We start from the raw sequence: 20,359 nt of genomic DNA, 5'->3' as shown, positions 1-20,359 counted from the left end.
AGAGGGGGTGGGAAATCATCGGAAAAGAAGGACAGTTTGTCTAACAGAGACGGAAAGGAGCAGAGGCCAAGGTAAAGAGCTGCTCACACAAACACACACACGTCCTGCGTTCTTCCTGATGACGCTGAAAACAGTCAGTCAGCCTGGGGAAGACAACGAAGGAAGATGTGTGCCACAAAGACAACCTGCGTCCATTTCACAAACCTTGTCCAGAGTCTCAGCTTGTAGGAGTCATAGGCACATGATGATTCATCTTAAGGTATATAAACATGTGCACGCACAGCATATATACACGCACACAGACAGACGCGCACTCACGCCCAGCCACCACCACTATCCCCCGCATGCGCGCACGCGCGCGCATACACACACACACACACACACACACCGTCACCAGCCACCGTTGACCACCAACAACAACATAAAAAAGAATTAATTAGGAAGTTGAAAGAGAGACCGTGTGTGATGAGGTGGGGGGAAGGGGGTGGGGGGCAAACTGTGGGAGCATAAGGACTCAGAACTCTGCTGCCGTTGTTGGTGTTATTGTTGTGAGTGTGTTTGTGAGAGAGGGGAGGAGAGGGAGGGGGAGAACAGACAGAGAGAGAGGGGCGGGGGGGGGGGGGGGGATGTCACATAAACTCCGCACATACAGACCCTCTCTTCTGTTCGTCACCAAGTACAGACCCCCCTCCCCCTCACCCCCGCTCCCCCAAGCAAGACGTAAACGACGAGCGGTCCAGTCAGTCAGCAGACTTTGACGTTCACTTCCCCAACACAGCGCTCCAGGCGATGTTGTGGGAAGGCGGAGCCGTTGGCTCCCATACTGATGGATGATGTGACAAGATCTCAGGGCAGGCCGAGAGAGAGGGGAGAGGTGGGTGGGTGGGGTAGGGGGATGCCCGGAGGCCTCCTCACCTTGCCATACACAGGTGTGACATCCCTTCTTGACGTGACCTGCCTACCTTCAGGACGTCACACAGACAGACAGACGAAGAGAGCAGAATAATAAATAACTCCGATGGGAGGATGGAAGCCCATAGTGTAAAGTGGGGGAGGGGGAGGCGCGGTGAGGAAGAGAAGAGAGAAAGGGAGGGGGGTGGGGGGGGGGGGGCAGTGAGGAAGAGAAGAGAGAAGGGAAGAGAGGGGGGTATGGGGGGGGAGCAGTGAGGAAGAGAAGGAACGGGAGGGGGGTAGGGGGGGGAGCAGTGAGGAAGAGAAGGAACGGGAGGGGGGTGGGGGGGGAGCAGTGAGGAACGGGAGGGGGGTAGGGGGGGGCAGTGAGGAAGAGAAGGAAAGGGAGGGGGGTATGGGGGGGGGGGCAGTGAGGAAGAGAAGGAAAGGGAGGGAGGTAGGGGGGGGGGGCAGTGAGGAAGAGAAGGAAAGGGAGGGGGGTATGGGGGGGGGGCAGTTAGGAAGAGAAGGAAAGGGAGGGGGGTATGGGGGGGGGGGGGGGCAGTTAGGAAGAGAAGAGAGAAGGAAAGGGAGGGGGGTGTGGGTATGGGGGGGAGGGGGGGCAGTGAGGAAGAGAAGGAAAGGGAGGGGGGTGGGTATGGGGGGGGAGGGCAGTGAGAAAGAGAAGTGAGAAGGAAAGGGAGGGGGTGGGTATGGGGGGGGGAGGGCAGTGAGGAAGAGAAGTGAGAAGGAAAGGGAGGGGGGTGGGTATGGGGGGAGGGCAGTGAGGAAGAGAAGTGAGAAGGAAAGGGAGGGGGGTGGGTATGGGGGGGAGGGCAGTGAGGAAGAGAAGGAAAGGGAGGGGGGTGGGTATGGGGGGGGGAGGGCAGTGAGGAAGAGAAGTGAGAAGGAAAGGGAGGGGGGTGGGTATGGGGGGGAGGGCAGTGAGGAAGAGAAGTGAGAAGGAAAGGGAGGGGGGTGGGTATGGGGGGGAGGGCAGTGAGGAAGAGAAGTGAGAAGGAAAGGGAGGGGGGTGGGTATGGGGGGGGGAGGGCAGTGAGGAAGAGAAGTGAGAAGGAAAGGGAGGGGGGTGGGTATGGGGGGGAGGGCAGTGAGGAAGAGAAGTGAGAAGGAAAGGGAGGGGGGTGGGTATGGGGGGGAGGGCAGTGAGGAAGAGAAGTGAGAAGGAAAGGGAGGGGGGTGGGTATGGGGGGAGGGCAGTGAGGAAGAGAAGTGAGAAGGAAAGGAAGGGGGGGGTATGGGGGGGTATGGCAGTGAGGAAGAGAAGTGAGAAGGAAAGGAAGGGGGGGGGTATGGGGGGGAGGGCAGTGAGGAAGAGAAGTGAGAAGGAAAGGAAGGGGGGGGGGGGCAGTGAGGAAGAGAAGTGAGAAGGAAATGGAGGGGGGTGTGGGTATGGGGAGAGGGGGGGGGTGCGGGGGGGGGGCAGTGAGGAAGAGAAGTGAGAAGGAAAGGGAGGGGGGTACAGAGACAGAAAAGCACATTAATTATCAGAGACAGTTTGGCGTCAACTTTTGTTGTTGTTGTTAAATCCCTCTTTGCATTTTATTTCGGTGGCGGCGGCGCGCGCGCTCTCTCACACACACACACACAAACACACACACAAGCGCGCGCGCGCGCGCACGCACACACAAAAGCACGTAAGCATCAACGCTCTCACGCATGCACACGCACACACACACACACACACACACACTGTCTCTCTCTCTCTCTCTGTGTCACACACGCGCGCGCGCGCGCTCACACACACACACACACACACACACACACACACATACACGACACATAACACACACACACACACACACACACACACGGAAGAGAGGATTTTCCACTGTGCCTAAAGGCGTTCACAGATATTTGATGATCGTCATTTTTTAAAGACCCATTTTATTTCTATGACGTCGTCACCAAAAGGAGTTGCACTGACGCACGCACGTCGCGCGCGCGGGCGCACACACACACACACATACACACGCACGCGCGCGCACGCGTCGCATTCACACATACGCGCACACGCACACACATGCGGACGCGCGCGGACGCACGAACATTTTCCGTGCACCATCTATGCTAACATCAGTAATGTCATCGAGTTTTCAGCGGCTTGACAATAATGTTTTCCGAGAGCAAGCACGTTTTTACTGCTTTGGCTGCTTCCCTGCATTTCTGTCTCTGTCTCTTCTTTCTTTCTCTCTCTCCTTCTAGTCTGTCGTTTTCTTTCTCACGAACTCTCTCTTTCACACAGAGAGAGAGCCACCATGGCCATGTCCCACCCTTCTCATTCCCAATAGACACACCATCAAACATTTAACACCCAAACTGTCTACACGTTCCCACAGCATGCTTTAAAACAGACCGCGCAACAGCTTTTGACAGACACAGGGACTCGGGGGGGAGGGGGGGGGGGGAGAGCATTGCACCCAGTGTCAACCGATATTGACGCCTTTTTGCGTCTTCGGCCCTCTCTTTCCCTTCCGCCTCCCCCCCGTTCCCCCCCCCCTGTCCTCCACCATCGCACACACACACACACACACACACACACATACCATACACCCCCACCCCCCTCCTCAATTCTTTCATCCCCTTGATAACAAGCGATGCATAAGTGAGGAAGACGGTGAGGACCCTTGTTTCGGGTTCTTTCCCTTGTCGGCTCTTTATACCTCGCGCGCACACACGGATCTAAACACACACAACATAGAGACACACAGACACACACACACACACACACACACACACACACACACACACACACACACACAAGGAAGGAGAGAGTATGGTGGAGAGGTGGAGGTGAACAAGTTATGGCAGCTTTAAATTCCAAAGGGCGTGCCTTCAATCTCCCAGCTCGTCACGATTCACCTTAGTCAGGAGATAGAAACTGTGTCCACTGTGTGTACTGAATAGACTGTGATAAAGAAATTAATTTTCTGTTTTCCGTAAATTAAAAAAAAACATAATTCTAATTTTCATTTCATTTATGTATTTTTTTTATTCATTTATTTTTGGCGTGAAGGCACGTTGAAAAGAAGGTTATCGTTTTACCCTCAGTAATACATCCACCATCACCACCACCACCACCCACACACAGACACAGAAACAGATAAGCAGGTGGACAGACAGACAGACAGAGAAAGAGTGAAAGAGGACCCACAAGAAATGATCCAGAAGCACACATTAGCATCCAGTACACGGTGCAAACACACACACACATGACCATCCAGTACACGGTGCAAACACACACACACATGACCATCCAGTACACGGTGCAAACACAAAGGAAGTGATGAGAGCAATAAGCACGTTATGTGCACGGCCCACACTTGGGGCAGGGAGAGGGGCAGACAGGCAGGCAGACAGACAGACAGACAGGGAGTGTAGGCAGGAAGACAGACACACAGAAAGACTGACGACAACACGAACCCTGCATGCTCCATGCTTCCCTCCTCTTATAAAAGATGTGGTATTATAATAACCTCTAGGCTGTAGGATGGGGGCATTAAAATCTACATACTTTATGTGGCAGGGTGACATGTGTACGTATAATTCATGGGTTTCACGGCTGACATCCGTTGCTTGGTTGCCTGCTTGTTGAAGGTTGTAGGATAGGCAGTAGATCTTGTTTAATGTATAGATTTGTGGACCGTTATTCAGTCTGTGTACCTGCTTCCTGTCTGTCTTCGGTCTGTTCTGTTCTGTACACATGTCTGTATCCCCCTCCCCCTTCCCCGCCTCTCAAATTCTGTATTCATTTGTCTCACTATCTCTATGTGTGTCTCTCTGTCGGTATATATATATATATATATATATATATATATATATATATATATATATATAATATGTGTGTGTGTGTGTGTGTTTGTGTGTGTGTGTGGAGAGAGAGAGAGAGACAGAGAGAGAGACACACACACACACAGGACGCAGGATAATTTAATTGCCAGTCCATTCACCCATGCAATGGAGTGAGCGAAGGAAAACATGAAAATGCTAGAATTATATATATATATCATTGTCGACATGGAATCGCATTCACATATTTTGTCTAATTTCTAAAAACTTTGAATGCAAAAAGAGACCGTTTTAAACAATTCTTTCGTTCACACTGGCGACTCTAAACTAGCATGCCAGTCTTGTTTAAAGCAGTCGATAAGTCTCTGTTTGAAACCCGTCAGAAACATTTCCGAATTATCAGCCCCTTGAGGTTCCCAAACTTCTCCAAAACCAATTGGTACAAAAGTTTTCTAACTTGAAATGCCCAAGACAAAATTCTGGTTCTGCAGGTTCAGAAGTATACCATAAACTTTCGTAGGATATCTACTGTTTTACATTTGCACAACTCGTGAGCAGAATTTCACGCATTTAACATGTGTTGCAATATATAAAGGATGTCTGTCTTCCCGTTTCCCCGTTTATTAAGTGTTTTGGTGATTTTTTAATTTTTTAATTTTATTTAATCCCATGAATCTTTTCAGAGCAAACACATGGACTCTTTCTATTTGATCTTGACTTTGTCAGTCCCCAGACTTCAGCCCCATAAGTCAAGACTGGCTGTATTTGGCAATCAGAGAGCTTAAAGAGATTGTTGGCGAATGCTCACCAATCGACCACAACATCCAAATGATTGCATTCGTTTCGTTTTTTTCTCTTTCTGCAAGGTCAAACATAGTGTGTGCAAAACTCAGTTTGGTTGTAAAAAAGATGCCAAAGTATTTGTGCATATTTATAAATTTCAGATCATTTCCATTAAAAAAAATCTTTCCCTCTGGGTATGATAACCACAATTAACAAAATTGGATTTATCCGTATTTACAAGATCATGACGTTTAGCTGTATCAGACACAATATTTAACTGTGTCTGGAGATCAAATATAGAGTCAGATATTAGCACACACACGCACACACACACACACACACACACACACACACACACACACACACACACACACACACACACACACACGCACGCACGCACGCACGCAAACACAGAGGTATAATGTGTGTGTGTGTGTCGTCATCTTCACCTATCTCTTTCATCAATGGGAGCTGCCCACTCACCGACACTCCGCCGCTACTGTCGGTTCTCTTATCACCCAAGAACATGTCAACCCTACGCCACGCTTCCCCACCCACCCATTGGTTTTGATTCATAAAACTAGAAGAGCCCCACCCCACTCCCCGCACCCCAGCTTTTTATCAACAAACTGATTTAGGAACTCCAACAAAAAGCTGACATGGGATCGGCGTTCGGTTAACGAAATACTGGAGGGACGTAGGAAGCAAAAACACCCGTTGAGTTTACACTGGTGGTACTTACCCCCTCGTTCCCCTCCACCCGCCCCCGAGTCCAACCGTCTCCTCCACACTCCCATCCGCACTGTACCCCCTTCTCCCTCCTGCTCCATTCATGCTGTCGGATATTTAATACACCCGGGGTACCCGCAGTCACCTGCAGAAGCTTCTTTCAGGTCAACGCCGACTGTCAAAGAGTTGACGAGACGCTGTCTATTGAAGAGAGGTGTCATTTGTTCCAGTTGTAGCGACCCCAGTTTTGTGAAGGGCTTTGAAGCGGAGTAGAAAATGTCCATCACACCCCTTCACTCTTTTCATGGCGTGCAGAATTGTATGTATTGCTTCAGAATTGGGAGAGTGACTGTTTAGTAAAGAGGAAACGAGTTTATCATGTTGAACTGGTAGTAGCAGGCCCATGTTTTGGATACGCTATTAAGGGGTGACTGTTTATAAAGAGGTAAGAGTTTATCGTGTTGAGATTCTTGGCTGTTCTTGTGAGGCGTTCAGTTCAAGCTTGCTAGAAAGCAAATAGAGAAATGATTACTTTTCCATGATCGTGGTTGGAAAGATTGAGAGCAGTGACTGTTTCAGTTGTGTGTGTGTGTGTGTGTGTGTCACTGCATTTTTTCTGGTGTACTGAAGAAAAATGAGTAAGAGAGAGGGAGATAGAGAAGGGTTGGGAAGGCGGGAAGGCAGTACAAGTGAGAAAAACAGTGAATGAGAGAGAGAGGCGGGAGATGGTGGGGTGTTGGGAGGGGCGGTGGCAGAGGGCGTGGAGGTGGGGTGGAGAGGGCGGTAAGAGGGAGATAAGAGATACAGGATGTAAAATACTAGTGCGCGATAACACAGGAAGAGTGCAAATTCACATTTGAACGATTCGTGTGAAAAGTACCAATTTCTTTCTCTCCACCCCCACCCCCACGCCACTCAACTCCCTCTCTGACCCGCACAATGGGAGGGTAACGAGGAACAGCCAGACTTCCTCACCACGAGCACAGCAGTTGTCTTTCCTCTAAGGACTGACCGAACGGACACAGAAAAAAATGTTAAAAACAGATGCAACTGACTCTGTCTCTGTGACTGACTGTCTCTGTGACTGACTGTCTCTACCTGAATGTCTCTGTGACTGAATGTCTCTGTGACTGAATGTCTCTACCTGAATGTCTCTGTGACTGAATGTCTCTGTGACTGAATGTCTCTGTGACTGAATGTCTCTGTGACTGACTGTCTCTACCTGAATGTCTCTGTGACTGACTGTCTCTACCTGAATGTCTCTGTGACTGACTGTCTCTGTGACTGAATGTCTCTGTGACTGAATGTCTCTACCTGAATGTCTCTGTGACTGACTGTCTCTACCTGAATGTCTCTGTGACTGACTGTCTCTGTGACTGACTGTCTCTGTGACTGAATGTCTCTGTGACTGAATGTCTCTACCTGAATGTCTCTGTGACTGACTGTCTCTACCTGAATGTCTCTGTGACTGACTGTCTCTACCTGAATGTCTCTGTGACTGAATGTCTCTGTGACTGACTGTCTCTACCTGAATGTCTCTGTGACTGACTGTCTCTACCTGACTGTCTCTGTGACTGAATGTCTCTACCTGACTGTCTCTGTGACTGAATGTCTCTGTGACTGACTGTCTCTGTGACTGAATGTCTCTACCTGAATGTCTCTGTGACTGAATGTCTCTACCTGAATGTCTCTGTGACTGACTGTCTCTACCTGAATGTCTCTGTGACTGAATGTCTCTACCTGAATGTCTCTGTGACTGACTGTCTCTACCTGAATGTCTCTGTGACTGACTGTCTCTACCTGACTGTCTCTGTGACTGAATGTCTCTACCTGAATGTCTCTGTGACTGAATGTCTCTGTGACTGACTGTCTCTGTGACTGAATGTCTCTACCTGAATGTCTCTGTGACTGACTGTCTCTACCTGAATGTCTCTGTGACTGACTGTCTCTACCTGAATGTCTCTGTGACTGACTGTCTCTGTGACTGACTGTCTCTGTGACTGAATGTCTCTACCTGAATGTCTCTGTGACTGAATGTCTCTACCTGAATGTCTCTGTGACTGACTGTCTCTGTGACTGACTGTCTCTACCTGAATGTCTCTCTGACTGACTGTCTCTACCTGAATGTCTCTCTGACTGACTGTCTCTACCTGAATGTCTCTCTGACTGACTGTCTCTACCTGAATGTCTCTGTGACTGACTGTCTCTGTGACTGACTGTCTCTGTGACTGAATATCTCTACCTGAATGTCTCTGTTTTACTGTCTCAGTAACTGACTGTCTCTACCCGAATGTCTCTGTGACTGAATGTCTCTGTGACTGAATATATCTACCTGAATGTCTCTGTGACTGAATATATCTACCTGAATGTCTCTGTTTTACTGTCTCAGTAACTGACTGTCTCTACCCGAATGTCTCTGTGACTGAATGTCTCTGTGACTGAATATATCTACCTGAATGTCTCTGTGACTGAATGTCTCTACCTGAATGTCTCTGTGACTGAATGTCTCTGCCTGAATGTCTCTGTGACTGACTGTCTCTGTGACTGAATGTCTCTGTGACTGAATATATCTACCTGAATGTCTCTGTGACTGAATGTCTCTACCCGAATGTCTCTGTGACTGAATGTCTCTACCTGAATGTCTCTGTGACTGACTGTCTCTGTGACTGAATGTCTCTGTGACCGAATGTCTCTGTGACTGAATGTCTCTGTGACCGAATGTCTCTGTGACTGACTGTCTCTGTGACTGAATGTCTCTGTGACTGACTGTCTCTGTGACTGACTGTCTCTGTGACCGAATGTCTCTGTGACTGAATGTCTCTACCTGAATATCTCTGTGACTGAATGTCTCTGTGACCGAATGTCTCTGTGACTGACTGTCTCTACCTGACTGTCTCTGTGACTGACTGTCTCTGTGACTGAATGTCTCTACCTGAATGTCTCTGTGACTGATTATCTCTTCCTGAATGTCTCTGTGACTGACTGTCTCTGTGACTGACTGTCTCTGTGACTGAATGTTTCTACCTGAATGTCTCTGTGACTGAATGTCTCTACCTGAATGTCTCTGTGACTGACTGTCTCTGTGACTGAATGTTTCTACCTGAATGTCTCTGTGACTGATTATCTCTTCCTGAATGTCTCTGTGACTGACTGTCTCTGTGACTGAATATCTCTGTGACTGAATGTCTCTACCTGAATGTCTCTGTGACTGACTGTCTCTACCTGAATGTCTCTGTGACTGAATGTCTCTACCTGAATGTCTCTGTGACTGAATGTCTCTGTGACTGAATGTCTCTACCTGAATGTCTCTGTGACTGAATGTCTCTGTGACTGAATGTCTCTGTGACTGAATGTCTCTACCTGAATGTCTCTGTGACTGATTATCTCTTCCTGAATGTCTCTGTGACTGACTGTCTCTGTGACTGAATGTTTCTACCTGAATGTCTCTGTGACTGAATGTCTCTACCTGAATGTCTCTGTGACTGAATGTCTCAACCTGAATGTCTCTACCTGAATGTCTCTGTGACTGAATGTCTCAACCTGAATGTCTCTACCTGAATGTCTCTGTGACTGACTGTCTCTGTGACCGAATGTCTCTACCCGAATGTCTCTGTGACTGAATGTCTCTACCTGAATGTCTGTGTGACTGAATGTCTGTGTGACTGAATGTCTGTGTGACTGAATGTCTTTACCTGAATGTCTCTCTGACTGAATGTCTGTGTGACTGAATGTCTCTACCTGAATGTCTCTCTGACTAAATGTCTGTGTGACTGAATGTCTCTACCTGAATGTCTCTGTGACTGAATGTCTGTGTGACTGAATGTCTCTGTGTCTGCATGTCTCTGTGACTGAATGTCTCTGTGACTGACCTCATTGTTCAGTTCGTTGCTGATGGGTTTCGGACTGTACCGTTTTCTGTCAGGGTTATTTTTCAAATCATGGATAGTTTGTGAAATACGCCTCTGTCCCTCTCCCTCACCGCCCTCATCTTCTTTATTGTCTCTTATCTATGCTTGTTCGTGCACCTGGTTTTTTGGTGCCTGTTGCTTAATTTTTTTTTTCTTTTCTTTCTTTTTTTAAAAAACATGAATCGAAAAAGGTTAACTGTTTCTCTCTTGCTTTCTCTGTCTCCTCTCTCTGTGTCTCTCTTTGTGTCTGTCTGTCTGTCTGTCTCTCTCTCTCTCTTTATCTGTCTCACACACACACACACACACACACACACACACACACTTTTCTCTTTCTTTCCTTTTTTCTCATAAGCCCTCTCTTCTTATTGATTAAGTACTCCAGGGCTGGCTATAAAGAGGCGTTTTAGTTATTGTGCTGGTCTCAATACTTTGGTAAAATGAAATTCGCTTTCCTGAACTGAAAGTTGAATGACAGAGTAAACTCTCTTGCCTGTCACCTTCTTTGGTTCTGTTATCTCTGTCTGTCTGTTTGTTTTTCTGTCATCTGTCTGTCTGTCTGTTTTTCTGTCATCTGTCTGTTTTCTGTCATCTGTCTGTCTGTCTGTTTTTCTGTCATCTGTCTGTCTGTCTGTTTTCTGTCATCTGTCTGTCTGTCTGTTTGTTTTTCTGTCATCTGTCTGTCTGTCTGTTTTTCTGTCATCTGTCTGTCTGTCTGTCTGTTTTTCTGTCATCTGTATGTCTGTCTGTTTTTCTGTCATCTGTCGGTCTGTTTTTCTGTCATTTGTCTGTCTGTCTGTCTGTTTGCTTTTCTGTCATCTGTCTGTCTGTCTGTTTTTTTCTGTCATCTGTTTGTTTTTCTGTCATCTGTCTGTCTGTCTGTCTGTCTGCTTTTCTGTCATCTGTCTGTCTGTATGTTTATTTTCTGTCATCTGTCTGTCTGTATGTTTGCTTTTCTATCTGTCTGTCTGTTTGCTTTTCTGTCATCTGTCTGTCTGTTTTTTTTCTGTCATCTGTTTTTCTGTCATCTGTCTGTCTGTTTGTCTGTCTGTCTGTCTGCTTTTCTGTCATCTGTCTGTCTGTCTGTCTGTCTGTTTTTTTCTGTTATCTGTCTGTCTGTCTTTTTTTTTCTGTCATCTGTTTGTTTTTCTGTCATCTGTCTGTCTGTTTGTTTGTCTGTCTGTCTGCTTTTCTGTCATCTGTCTGTCTGTCTGTCTGTTTTTTTCTGTTATATGTCTGTCTGTTTTTTTCTGTCATCTGTCTGTCTGTCTGTCTGTTTTTTTCTGTTATCTGTCTGTCTGTCTGTTTTTTCTGTCATCTGTTTGTTTTTCTGTCATCTGTCTGTCTGTTTGTTTGTCTGTCTGTCTGCTTTTCTGTCATTTGTCTGTCTGTCTGTTTATTTTCTGTCATCTGTCTGTCTGTATGTTTGCTTTTCTATCTGTCTGTCTGTCTGTCTGTCTGTCTGTCTGTTTGCTTTTCTGTCATCTGTCTGTCTGTCTGTTTTTTTCTGTCATCTGTTTGTTTTTCTGTCATCTGTCTGTCTGTTTTTCTGCCATCTGACTGTCTGTTTGTTTTCTGTCGTCTGTCTGTCTGTCTGTTTGTTTTCTGTCGTCTGTCTGTCTGTCTGTCTGTTTGTTTTCTGTCGTCTGTCTGTCTGTCTGTTTGCTTTTCTGTCATCTGTCTGTCTGTATGTCTGTCTGTCTGTTTGCTTTTCTGTCATCTGTCTGTCTGTTTGTTTGTCTGTCTGTTTGCTTTTCTGTCATCTGTCTGTCTGTCTGTTTTTTTCTGTCATCTGTTTGTTTTTCTGTCATCTGTCTGTCTGTTTGTTTGTCTGTCTGTCTGCTTTTCTGTCATCTGTCTGTCTGTCTGTTTTTTTTCTGTCATCTGTCTGTCTGTTTTTCTGCCATCTGACTGTCTGTTTGTTTTCTGTCGTCTGTCTGTCTGTCTGTTTGTTTTCTGTCGTCTGTCTGTCTGTCTGTCTGTTTGTTTTCTGTCGTCTGTCTGTCTGTCTGTTTGCTTTTCTGTCATCTGTCTGTCTGTATGTCTGTCTGTTTTTTTCTGTTATCTGTCTGTCTGTCTGTTTTTTTTCTGTCATCTGTCTGTTTGTTTTTCTGCCATCTGTCTGTCTGTTTGTTTTCTGTCGTCTGTCTGTCTGTCTGTTTGTTTTTCTGTCATCTGTCTGTCTGTCTGTTTGCTTTTCTGTCATCTGTTTGTCTGTCTGTCTGTTTGTTTGCTTTTCTGTCATCTGTCTGTTTGTCTGTCTGTCTGTTTGTTTGCTTTTCTTTCATCTGTCTGTCTGTCTGTCTCTCTGTCTGTCTGTCTGTTTGCTTTTCTGTCATCTGTCTGTCTGTCTGTTTGCTTTTCTGTCTGTCTGTTTGCTTTTCTGTCTGTCTGTCTGTCTGTTTGCTTTTCTGTCTGTCTGTTTTCTGTCATCTGTCTGTCTGTCTGTCTGTTTGTTTTCTGTCTGTCTGTTTGTTTTCTGTCATCTGTCTGTCTGTCTGTCTGTCTGTTTTCTGTCATCTGTCTGTCTGTTTGCTTGTCTGTCTGTATGTATGTTTGCTTTTCTGTCATCTGTCTGTCTGTTTTCTGACATCTGTCTGTCTGTTTTCTGACATCTGTCTGTCTGTCTGTCTGTCTCTCACTCTCACTCTCTTTCCTCCCTTCTACTGTCTTCATAGTTAAAAAAATAAAACAACAACAAAAGCCAGTTGTCTGGTGACCTGTAAATCAGTATGTACCATATGTAACGTAGCTGTCCCCTATATCTACAGCCACTCTCGAGGTAAACTAATTCCTATCAATTTCTACCACCTCTTTTACGCCAACCTATAATCATACCTACGCTGCCCACCAACCTTACCTATCTACGCAATTTTACCAAGTGAATGAGCGATGAATGGAATGATTCAATGAATAAACGAACGAACGAACGAATGCATGAAGGAATAGGCCGAGAGCAAAGCGGAGAGAAGGCATTGTCCTTGACCTTGGCCTCAGACCTGGGCCTGGAGGAGGCTCAGTCCTTGGAGTATGGGGTCCGCCAGTGTCAGGAGATGGCCGCCATTGTGTCCAGACTGCTCAACGATGGTCAGTGCTTCTGTCTGTCTGTCTGTCTGCCTGCCTGCCTGCCTGTCTGTCTGCCTGCCTGTCTGTCTGTCTTGTCTGTGCGTTTGTCTCTGTCGTCTGTGGGTTTGTATGACAGTGTGTTTATTTCTGCATGATTGTCTGTGTTGTGTGACAGTGTGTGTATTTCTGTATGATTGTCTGTGTTGTGTGACAGTGTGTGTATTTCTGTATGATTGTCTGTGTGTGTCAGTGTGTGTATTCTTATATTGTCGTTGTGTACGTGGGATTTCTGTATGATTGTCTGTGTTGTGTGACAGTTGATTTCTGATATGCTGTTGGTGACATGTGTTCTGTATGAGTCTGTGTGTTGACTGTTATTCTGCATGATTGTCTGTGTTGTGTGACAGTGTGGTATTCGTGATTGTCGTGTGTGACAGTGTGTTATTTCTGCTGATTGTCTGTTGTTGCAGTGTATTGTATGATTGTCTGTGTTGTGTGACAGTGTGTTTTTCTGTATTTGTCTGTGTTGTGTGACAGTGTGTGTATTGTGTATTCTGTTGATTGTCTGTGTGTGTGACAGTGTGTGTATTTTGTATGTTGTTGTGTTGTACTGTTGTATTTCTGTATGATTGTCTGTGTTGTGTGACAGTGTGTGTATTTCTGTAAGATTGCTTGTTGTGTGAAATGTGTGTATTCTGTATGATGTCTGTGTTGTTGACATGTGTTATTCTGTATGATTGTCTGTGTTGTGTGACAGTGTGTGTATTTCTGTATGATTGTCTGTGTTGTGTGACAGTGTGTGTATTTCTGTAAGATTGTCTGTGTTGTGTGATAGTGTGTGTATTTCTGTATGATTGTCTGTGTTGTGTGACAGTGTGTGTATTTCTGTATGATTGTCTGTGTTGTGTGACAGTGTGTGTATTTCTGTATGATTGTCTGTGTTGTGTGACAGTGTGTGTATTTCTGTAAGATTGTCTGTGTTGTGTGACAGTGTGTGTATTTCTGTATGATTGTCTGTGTTGTGTGACAGTGTGTGTATTTCTGTATGATTGTCTGTGTTGTGTGACAGTGTGTGTATTTCTGTATGATTGTCTGTGTTGTGTGACAGTGTGTGTATTTCTGTAAGATTGTCTGTGTTGTGTGACAGTGTGTGTATTTCTGTATGATTGTCTGTGTTGTGTGACAGTGTGTGTATTTCTGTATGATTGTCTGTGTTGTATGACAGTGTGTGTATTTCTGTATGATTGTCTGTGTTGTGTGACAGTGTGTGTATTTCTGTATGATTGTCTGTGTTGTGTGACAGTGTGTGTATTTCTGTATGATTGTCTGTGTTGTATGACAGTGTGTGTATTTCTGTATGATTGTCTGTGTTGTGTGACAGTGTGTGTATTTCTGTATGATTGTCTGTGTTGTGTGACAGTGTGTGTATTTCTGTATGATTGTCTGTGTTGTCTGACAGTGTGTGTATGTCTGTAGATCAACAAGCTACAAGATGTCAAGTAACAGATGATGATTGATGTGTAACAGGACGTTCACATCCAGTGTCCGTCAGTGTTTGCATTCATATGATTTTGCATTTGTTTGGGACAGTTGAGGTGTGCAAAGTATTTCACTTTTCATGACAAGTTTTTTTTTTAACAGAGAACTATTGACTGTAGGCGGCAAGACTAGCATGATCATTTCAAGTTTTGTATAAACTTAGAGTGAAATTTGTACAGCCTAAGGCCTAAGTATTATTCAGTAGATTCATATGGTTTCAGGCTTAATAATCTGGTAACAACTAGAAATGTATCAAAAAAAATTATTAAAAAATAAAAATAAAAAGAGAAAAAAAGAAATCTCTTTATTTTATCTTTGTACCTAAATAAAGCACGGAAAATATTCTGTGCTTTTTTAAACATTAAATATGATGGGTTCATTAAAAGTTTTGTCAACGTTTCATTCTTCAGTTCCGAATTATTACTTGGAACAAATTGTATCCTATGTTACATATCTGTAAGCTCCGTCAGTATAGAGCCAGTGACATAACATTGGTGTTCGTGTTCGTGTTCTCTCTCTCTCTCTCTCTCTCTCTCTCTCTCTCTCTCTCTCTCTCTCTCTCTCTCTCTCTCTCTCTCTCTCTCTCTCTCTCTCATTTCTTTCATTTCGTTCCATTAAATGTAGTTATATTAAGACATATGAATTACGTGTGATGAGAGAGTGTGACACTTTTATTCTCATACTATTTTATTTGTTGAATTATGCTTCCTTTGGCAATGAGCATCCCCCCTCCCCCCCCCCCCCCACCCCCCACCCCGCCTGTTATTACTATGTGTATTTTTTATTAGACTTACTATTTTATATTTACATTAGAAAAGTATTTGTTAACATACACAATGTATGCTTATGAGTGTGTAAGTGTGTGTGTGCGTGAGAGAGAGAGTGTGTGTGTGTGTGTGTTCTGGGGTTGTTTTTTTTGTTTGGTTGGTTGGTTTTGTTTGTTTGTTTTGTTGTTGTTGTTTTTTATATGTCGATTATTAATACCATGCTTGTGCCTCTGTATGTGTGTGTGTGTGTGTGTGTTATTTTTACCGTGCTTATGCCTTTATGTAGTATAGTATTCGCATTCTATGATTTTAAGTAGCATTGTGTAGTGCATGCAATGACATATACAATGTAGTATCGTGTAGTGTAGACCCTGTTTCAGGCCTGGGACTGGATGAAAAAAAAGCGCGCCAGTGCTTATCTATTATCCTCGATAATAAAGAATTTGTCTTGTCTTGTCTTCTCTCTCTGTCTCTCTGTCTCTGTCTCTGTCTCTCTCTCTCTGCCTGTTTGTCTCTGTCTGTCTGTCTGTCTGTCTGTCATATTATTACAATGATTATTGTGTTGTGTTCACACACACACACACAGACACATGTACATACACATAAACACGCAGGTCCGCACTCGTTGGCTGGAGCTTCCATGTTTCAAGTGAACGTTTTAATTGCTGCTTTATTTTATCTTATTTTATTTTATTTTATTGAGAGAAAGTTATAACGATTACATCTGTACTGAAGCAAAGACAGCAGATTAAACAATCAAAATCAGCTAACATCCCTCTGTCTCTCTGTCTCTGTCTCTCTCTGTCGCCGCTCTATGTCTGTCTGTCTGCCTGTCTCTCTCTCTCTCTCTCTCTCTCTCTCTCTCTCATCACACATAATTCATACGTCTTAACTAACATGTGTCTGTCTGTTTGCTTGTGTTCTTTCTGATTAACAGACACCTATGTCTCTGTTTTCATCACAAATAATATGTATGTCTTGTTTGTCGGTGTGTCCGCTTACTCTTGACCGACTTACAAATGACTGTCTCCATCACACGTACGCTGTTCATCCATGTTGATATTGACCAACATCGGTGTGTCCGCCATTCCCTCTGTCTTACACACACACACACACACACACACACACACACGCACGCACGCACGCACGCACGCACGCACGCACGCACACACACACACACACACACACACACACACACACACACACACACACACACACACGAGAGTGAAATTTGATGCATGCAGCGTCGAAAGTAGTCACCCAAAAAGACACAAAACGTACAAACATCGCTGACAGTTCGCAACTTTCAATCTCCCACGCGCACGATTGTGTGTGTTTGTGTGTGTGTGTGTGTGCGCGCGCGCGCGTTTCTGTGTTTGTGTATGGTGGGCGTGTGAAGATGAGAGGGGGTTGGGGGGAGGGGCGTGGTGAGACAAGAAGGGGTTGTGTGTGTGTCTGTCTCTGCTCTGTGTTAAACGTGTTCTGTTTCTGGTTGAACAGGTTCCGGGACAGGATCTTTAATCTCGTTCCCAATGAAGCGGAACACACCACGAAGTGTATGCTCGCCCTTCCTTGAGTAGAAAAAAAAAAAGGTTGAACGTAGGTCGAGGTTCCTCCCCACCCCACTGATAATTAATTTTTCATCTGTTTTTGTTTGTTTGTTTTTGTTGAGGGTCAGGCGTTTCATTCCATCACATCACAAACGTCCTTGCATACCACTGTGGTAGGAATTTGAACTGTGTCAGGGGGAGTGGGGGGTTTGGGGAATTAAGAAAAAGCAAAAGGATAATGATTACAGAAGTAGCTATGCTTGTTCGATATGCTCATTTGGGGATTTTCTTTCTTGGGTTAAGACAGGCGTAGGCGGAAAGATAGGAGAATCAAAAGCGTTTCTTTTGAACAGCTTGTCTTGCAGCTTCTTTCTCCAGCCCAGGGTTAAAAAGACTGAAAACTAGTTCTGCTAGTTAACATGTGGATGTTGAATGGATTCGCACGAGCAAACTATTTACATAGAGACGAGAGAGACAGACAGAGACAGAGACAGCAAAGAGGGAAGGAGCAATCGAAAGCGAAACGGGAGGGCAGAGGAGGGGGGATTAAGAGAAGAAGAGCGAAACACAAGTGTGTGTGTGTGTGCGTTCGTGCGTGCGTGCGTGCGTGTGTGTGCGTGCGTGTGTGCGTGTGTGTGCGTGCGTGCGTGTATGCGTGCGTGTGTGTGTGTGTGCGTGCGTGTGTGTGTGTGTGTATGTGCGCGCGTGTGTGTGTGCATGCTTGTATGCATGTGTGTGTGTGTGTGTGTGTGTGAGCGATGGCCACTCAGAAGAGGGTGTACATTAACATAACAGAAATGTATCAACATTTTTTATGCTGCAAATGCACATCGTCTTTTTAATGCTTTGTAGCTCTAAAAAAAAACAACAACAAACCGATGGTTCGTTTCTTAATGACAACAATGCAATCAATGGAAAAAATCAGTATTTTATACTTCTTTTTATACTCAGGTGGTATAAACTTATCTTAGATATCACCCAATCCAGGACAAGAATTTTGTCCTCTGTTGAAGATTTACATATTGGACATTTCAAATTTCGAGTGTATGTCTGTCGATAGCGATTAGGATGGACGAATATATCAGAAATACCAAACCAAAATTTGGTCATAATGCGCTTCAAATGTCTGTCGGCATGTATTGACATAAGTTGGCAAACAACGTACAAGACAAAACATTCTGTAACAGTTCAATCTTTCACTATGTTGAACATAACGATTCCAATTTTACCACCAGCAATCAGTTATTCTTTCGCGAAATATTTGAACAAAACCATTTATATCTTTCTTCGACATTTTGATTCATCCCAACTGTTTATAACCAAACCCAAATTCAAACAGAATAATTCTCACATTTGAAGCCCAGTTTCTCTTGTCTGTATTATCCAATTCCCAGCAACATATCAGCCTTATGTGGCAGCCTGTGTGTATCCATTTGAGTTAGCTTCAACCAATACTCCATGCAGTTAACTCTAGAAAGCAGTGATACAGGGTATCTAGTGTTTCACCATACACTAAATCGTTAGGTGTTTGTGGCGATACTCCAAGAAATTTCTTATGATCAAAAAGATGGATTTTTTCACAGTGTGCAGCAGCAGGATAAAGGCCCTATATTTCAGCTTCATATTGTACAATGGGTTGGATCTGAGCATCGAATTTTTTTTTTTTTTTAAACAGCACGAGGGATTCGTTTTTGTAACAAAGACAGTTTCTTCATAATGCGAAACAAAGCACTATTTGCTTTACACGCAAAAGCGAAACTTAAACGTGTAGAGAAGTATACACCCAAATATCTGTACACATTAACCACAGATATTGTTATTCTACTGCATGTGCATCTTTCTCTCATCGCAAGGTATCCCCCATTGTAAACGCAGTTATGTTGCTTCTAGCCATACGTTTAACTGTAGTGAAGCAGCACTTCTCTGTACACTATTTAGTGTTTGTGTGTGTGTATGTGTGTGTGAGAGAGAGAGAGAGAGAGAATCATTTGTTCATTATTATGCCGTAGACCTCGCGAATGGGTGAACGTGGACATGCAAGCACAGCACAACCAAAACAAAATCATCAAAATGTATACAATAATGATAAGATCTAGCTTACTCTTTATCATCAGTTGTTGTTTTAATTGGTTACACTTATCACAAGGTTGCTATTCCGATAAAGAGAGAGGACATAAAAACAACAACCCGATGAAAGTGAAAATGACGCAGAGAGGCGGAGAGGGAGGGTTGAAGGAGACACAGCGACAGAGAAACACAGACAGACCGGGGCTGCAGCAACCAGCTGTTGCATTGTTCATTGTCAAAGTTCTGCATGTGTCCATACAAGCTGTTGATGTCACGGACTGCCAGCAATCTATTTTTATTCTGTTTCCATGGGAACACATATAGTGACACGGACTCGTGTGTGTGTGTGTGTGTGTGTGTACGGGCTCGCGCGTGTGTATGCTTGCAAACGCTCCGTAACTACCCTTGGAACGTAAGCAACAAAACCTTCTTTCAACAGTTCTGTACTGGGTAGAGTGGGCTATCAGCAACCCTCAAAAGCGGTTACAACAATACATAATTAATGATTAATAACATTAGAACCCAGATCCATCCACTTTATATTATCCAGTCATATCATACTCTTATCCTCCTCCTTCTCCTAAAAATTCTAATGTTCATGTTCTACCACGCTTGCTACTGTTTTGTTACTAGTTGTTTAAAACACTAGTGTTGTCAGTACTCCTGTTGTTACTGCCACCATCACTGTCATCGTGTTGATGCGTAATACAGTGTATTCTTTTTCATTCTTACCTCCATCCCCCTCCCCCTCCCCGCCCCCTCACACACATACGCGTGACACCCCCACAACACTCCACACACCCAGAATGTGACTCGTCATACACATCGATATATACCTCACCGATATCCATGTCTCTTGTCAACGTTTTTTTTTTTTTAGGTAGAATGAAAATAGTGACACGTGTGAACTAACAGCAGCCATGTCCTTGTGTGTTTCAGGTCACATATTCGGTGAGCCACAAGTCGTGAACGAGAGATTGGAAGGAGGAATATGGTAATGTCTCTGTGTGCTTTTTTATGCACTATTTTGAGAAAGATAGAGAGGGAGGGATGGAGGGAGTAGAGAGGGATGGAGGATGGAGGAGTAGAGAGAGAGGGATGGAGGGAGTAGGGATGGAGGAGTAGAAAGAGAGGGATGGAGGATGGATGAGTAGAAAGATGGATGGAGAAGTAGAGAGAGAGAGAGGGATGGAGGAGTAGAGAGAGAGGGATGGAGGGAGTAGGGATGGATGAGTAGAGAGAGAGGGATGGA

The 20,359-nt window shown here is 44.7% G+C and overlaps 1 protein-coding gene across 3 annotated transcripts in view; it reads left to right on the top strand.

The window, feature by feature from the left end:
* The window catches only part of LOC143300626 (epithelial splicing regulatory protein 1-like), a 90,276-nt gene that overhangs the window by 30,085 nt on the left and 39,832 nt on the right, over window positions 1-20,359 (top strand). For all 3 annotated transcript variants that reach the window (XM_076614423.1, XM_076614424.1, XM_076614425.1), the window contains exons 5-6: window positions 13,116-13,205; window positions 20,047-20,101. In XM_076614423.1, coding sequence (XP_076470538.1) covers window positions 13,116-13,205; window positions 20,047-20,101 — 145 coding nt within the window. The remainder of the gene's footprint in view (window positions 1-13,115; window positions 13,206-20,046; window positions 20,102-20,359) is intronic.

Source organism: Babylonia areolata, chromosome 26 (genome assembly GCF_041734735.1).
Source record: "Babylonia areolata isolate BAREFJ2019XMU chromosome 26, ASM4173473v1, whole genome shotgun sequence".
In the NCBI taxonomy this organism is placed as follows: domain Eukaryota; kingdom Metazoa; phylum Mollusca; class Gastropoda; order Neogastropoda; family Buccinidae; genus Babylonia; species Babylonia areolata.
Note: the sequence above shows the minus strand (reverse complement) of the source record. Positions and strands in the feature narration are given on the sequence as shown.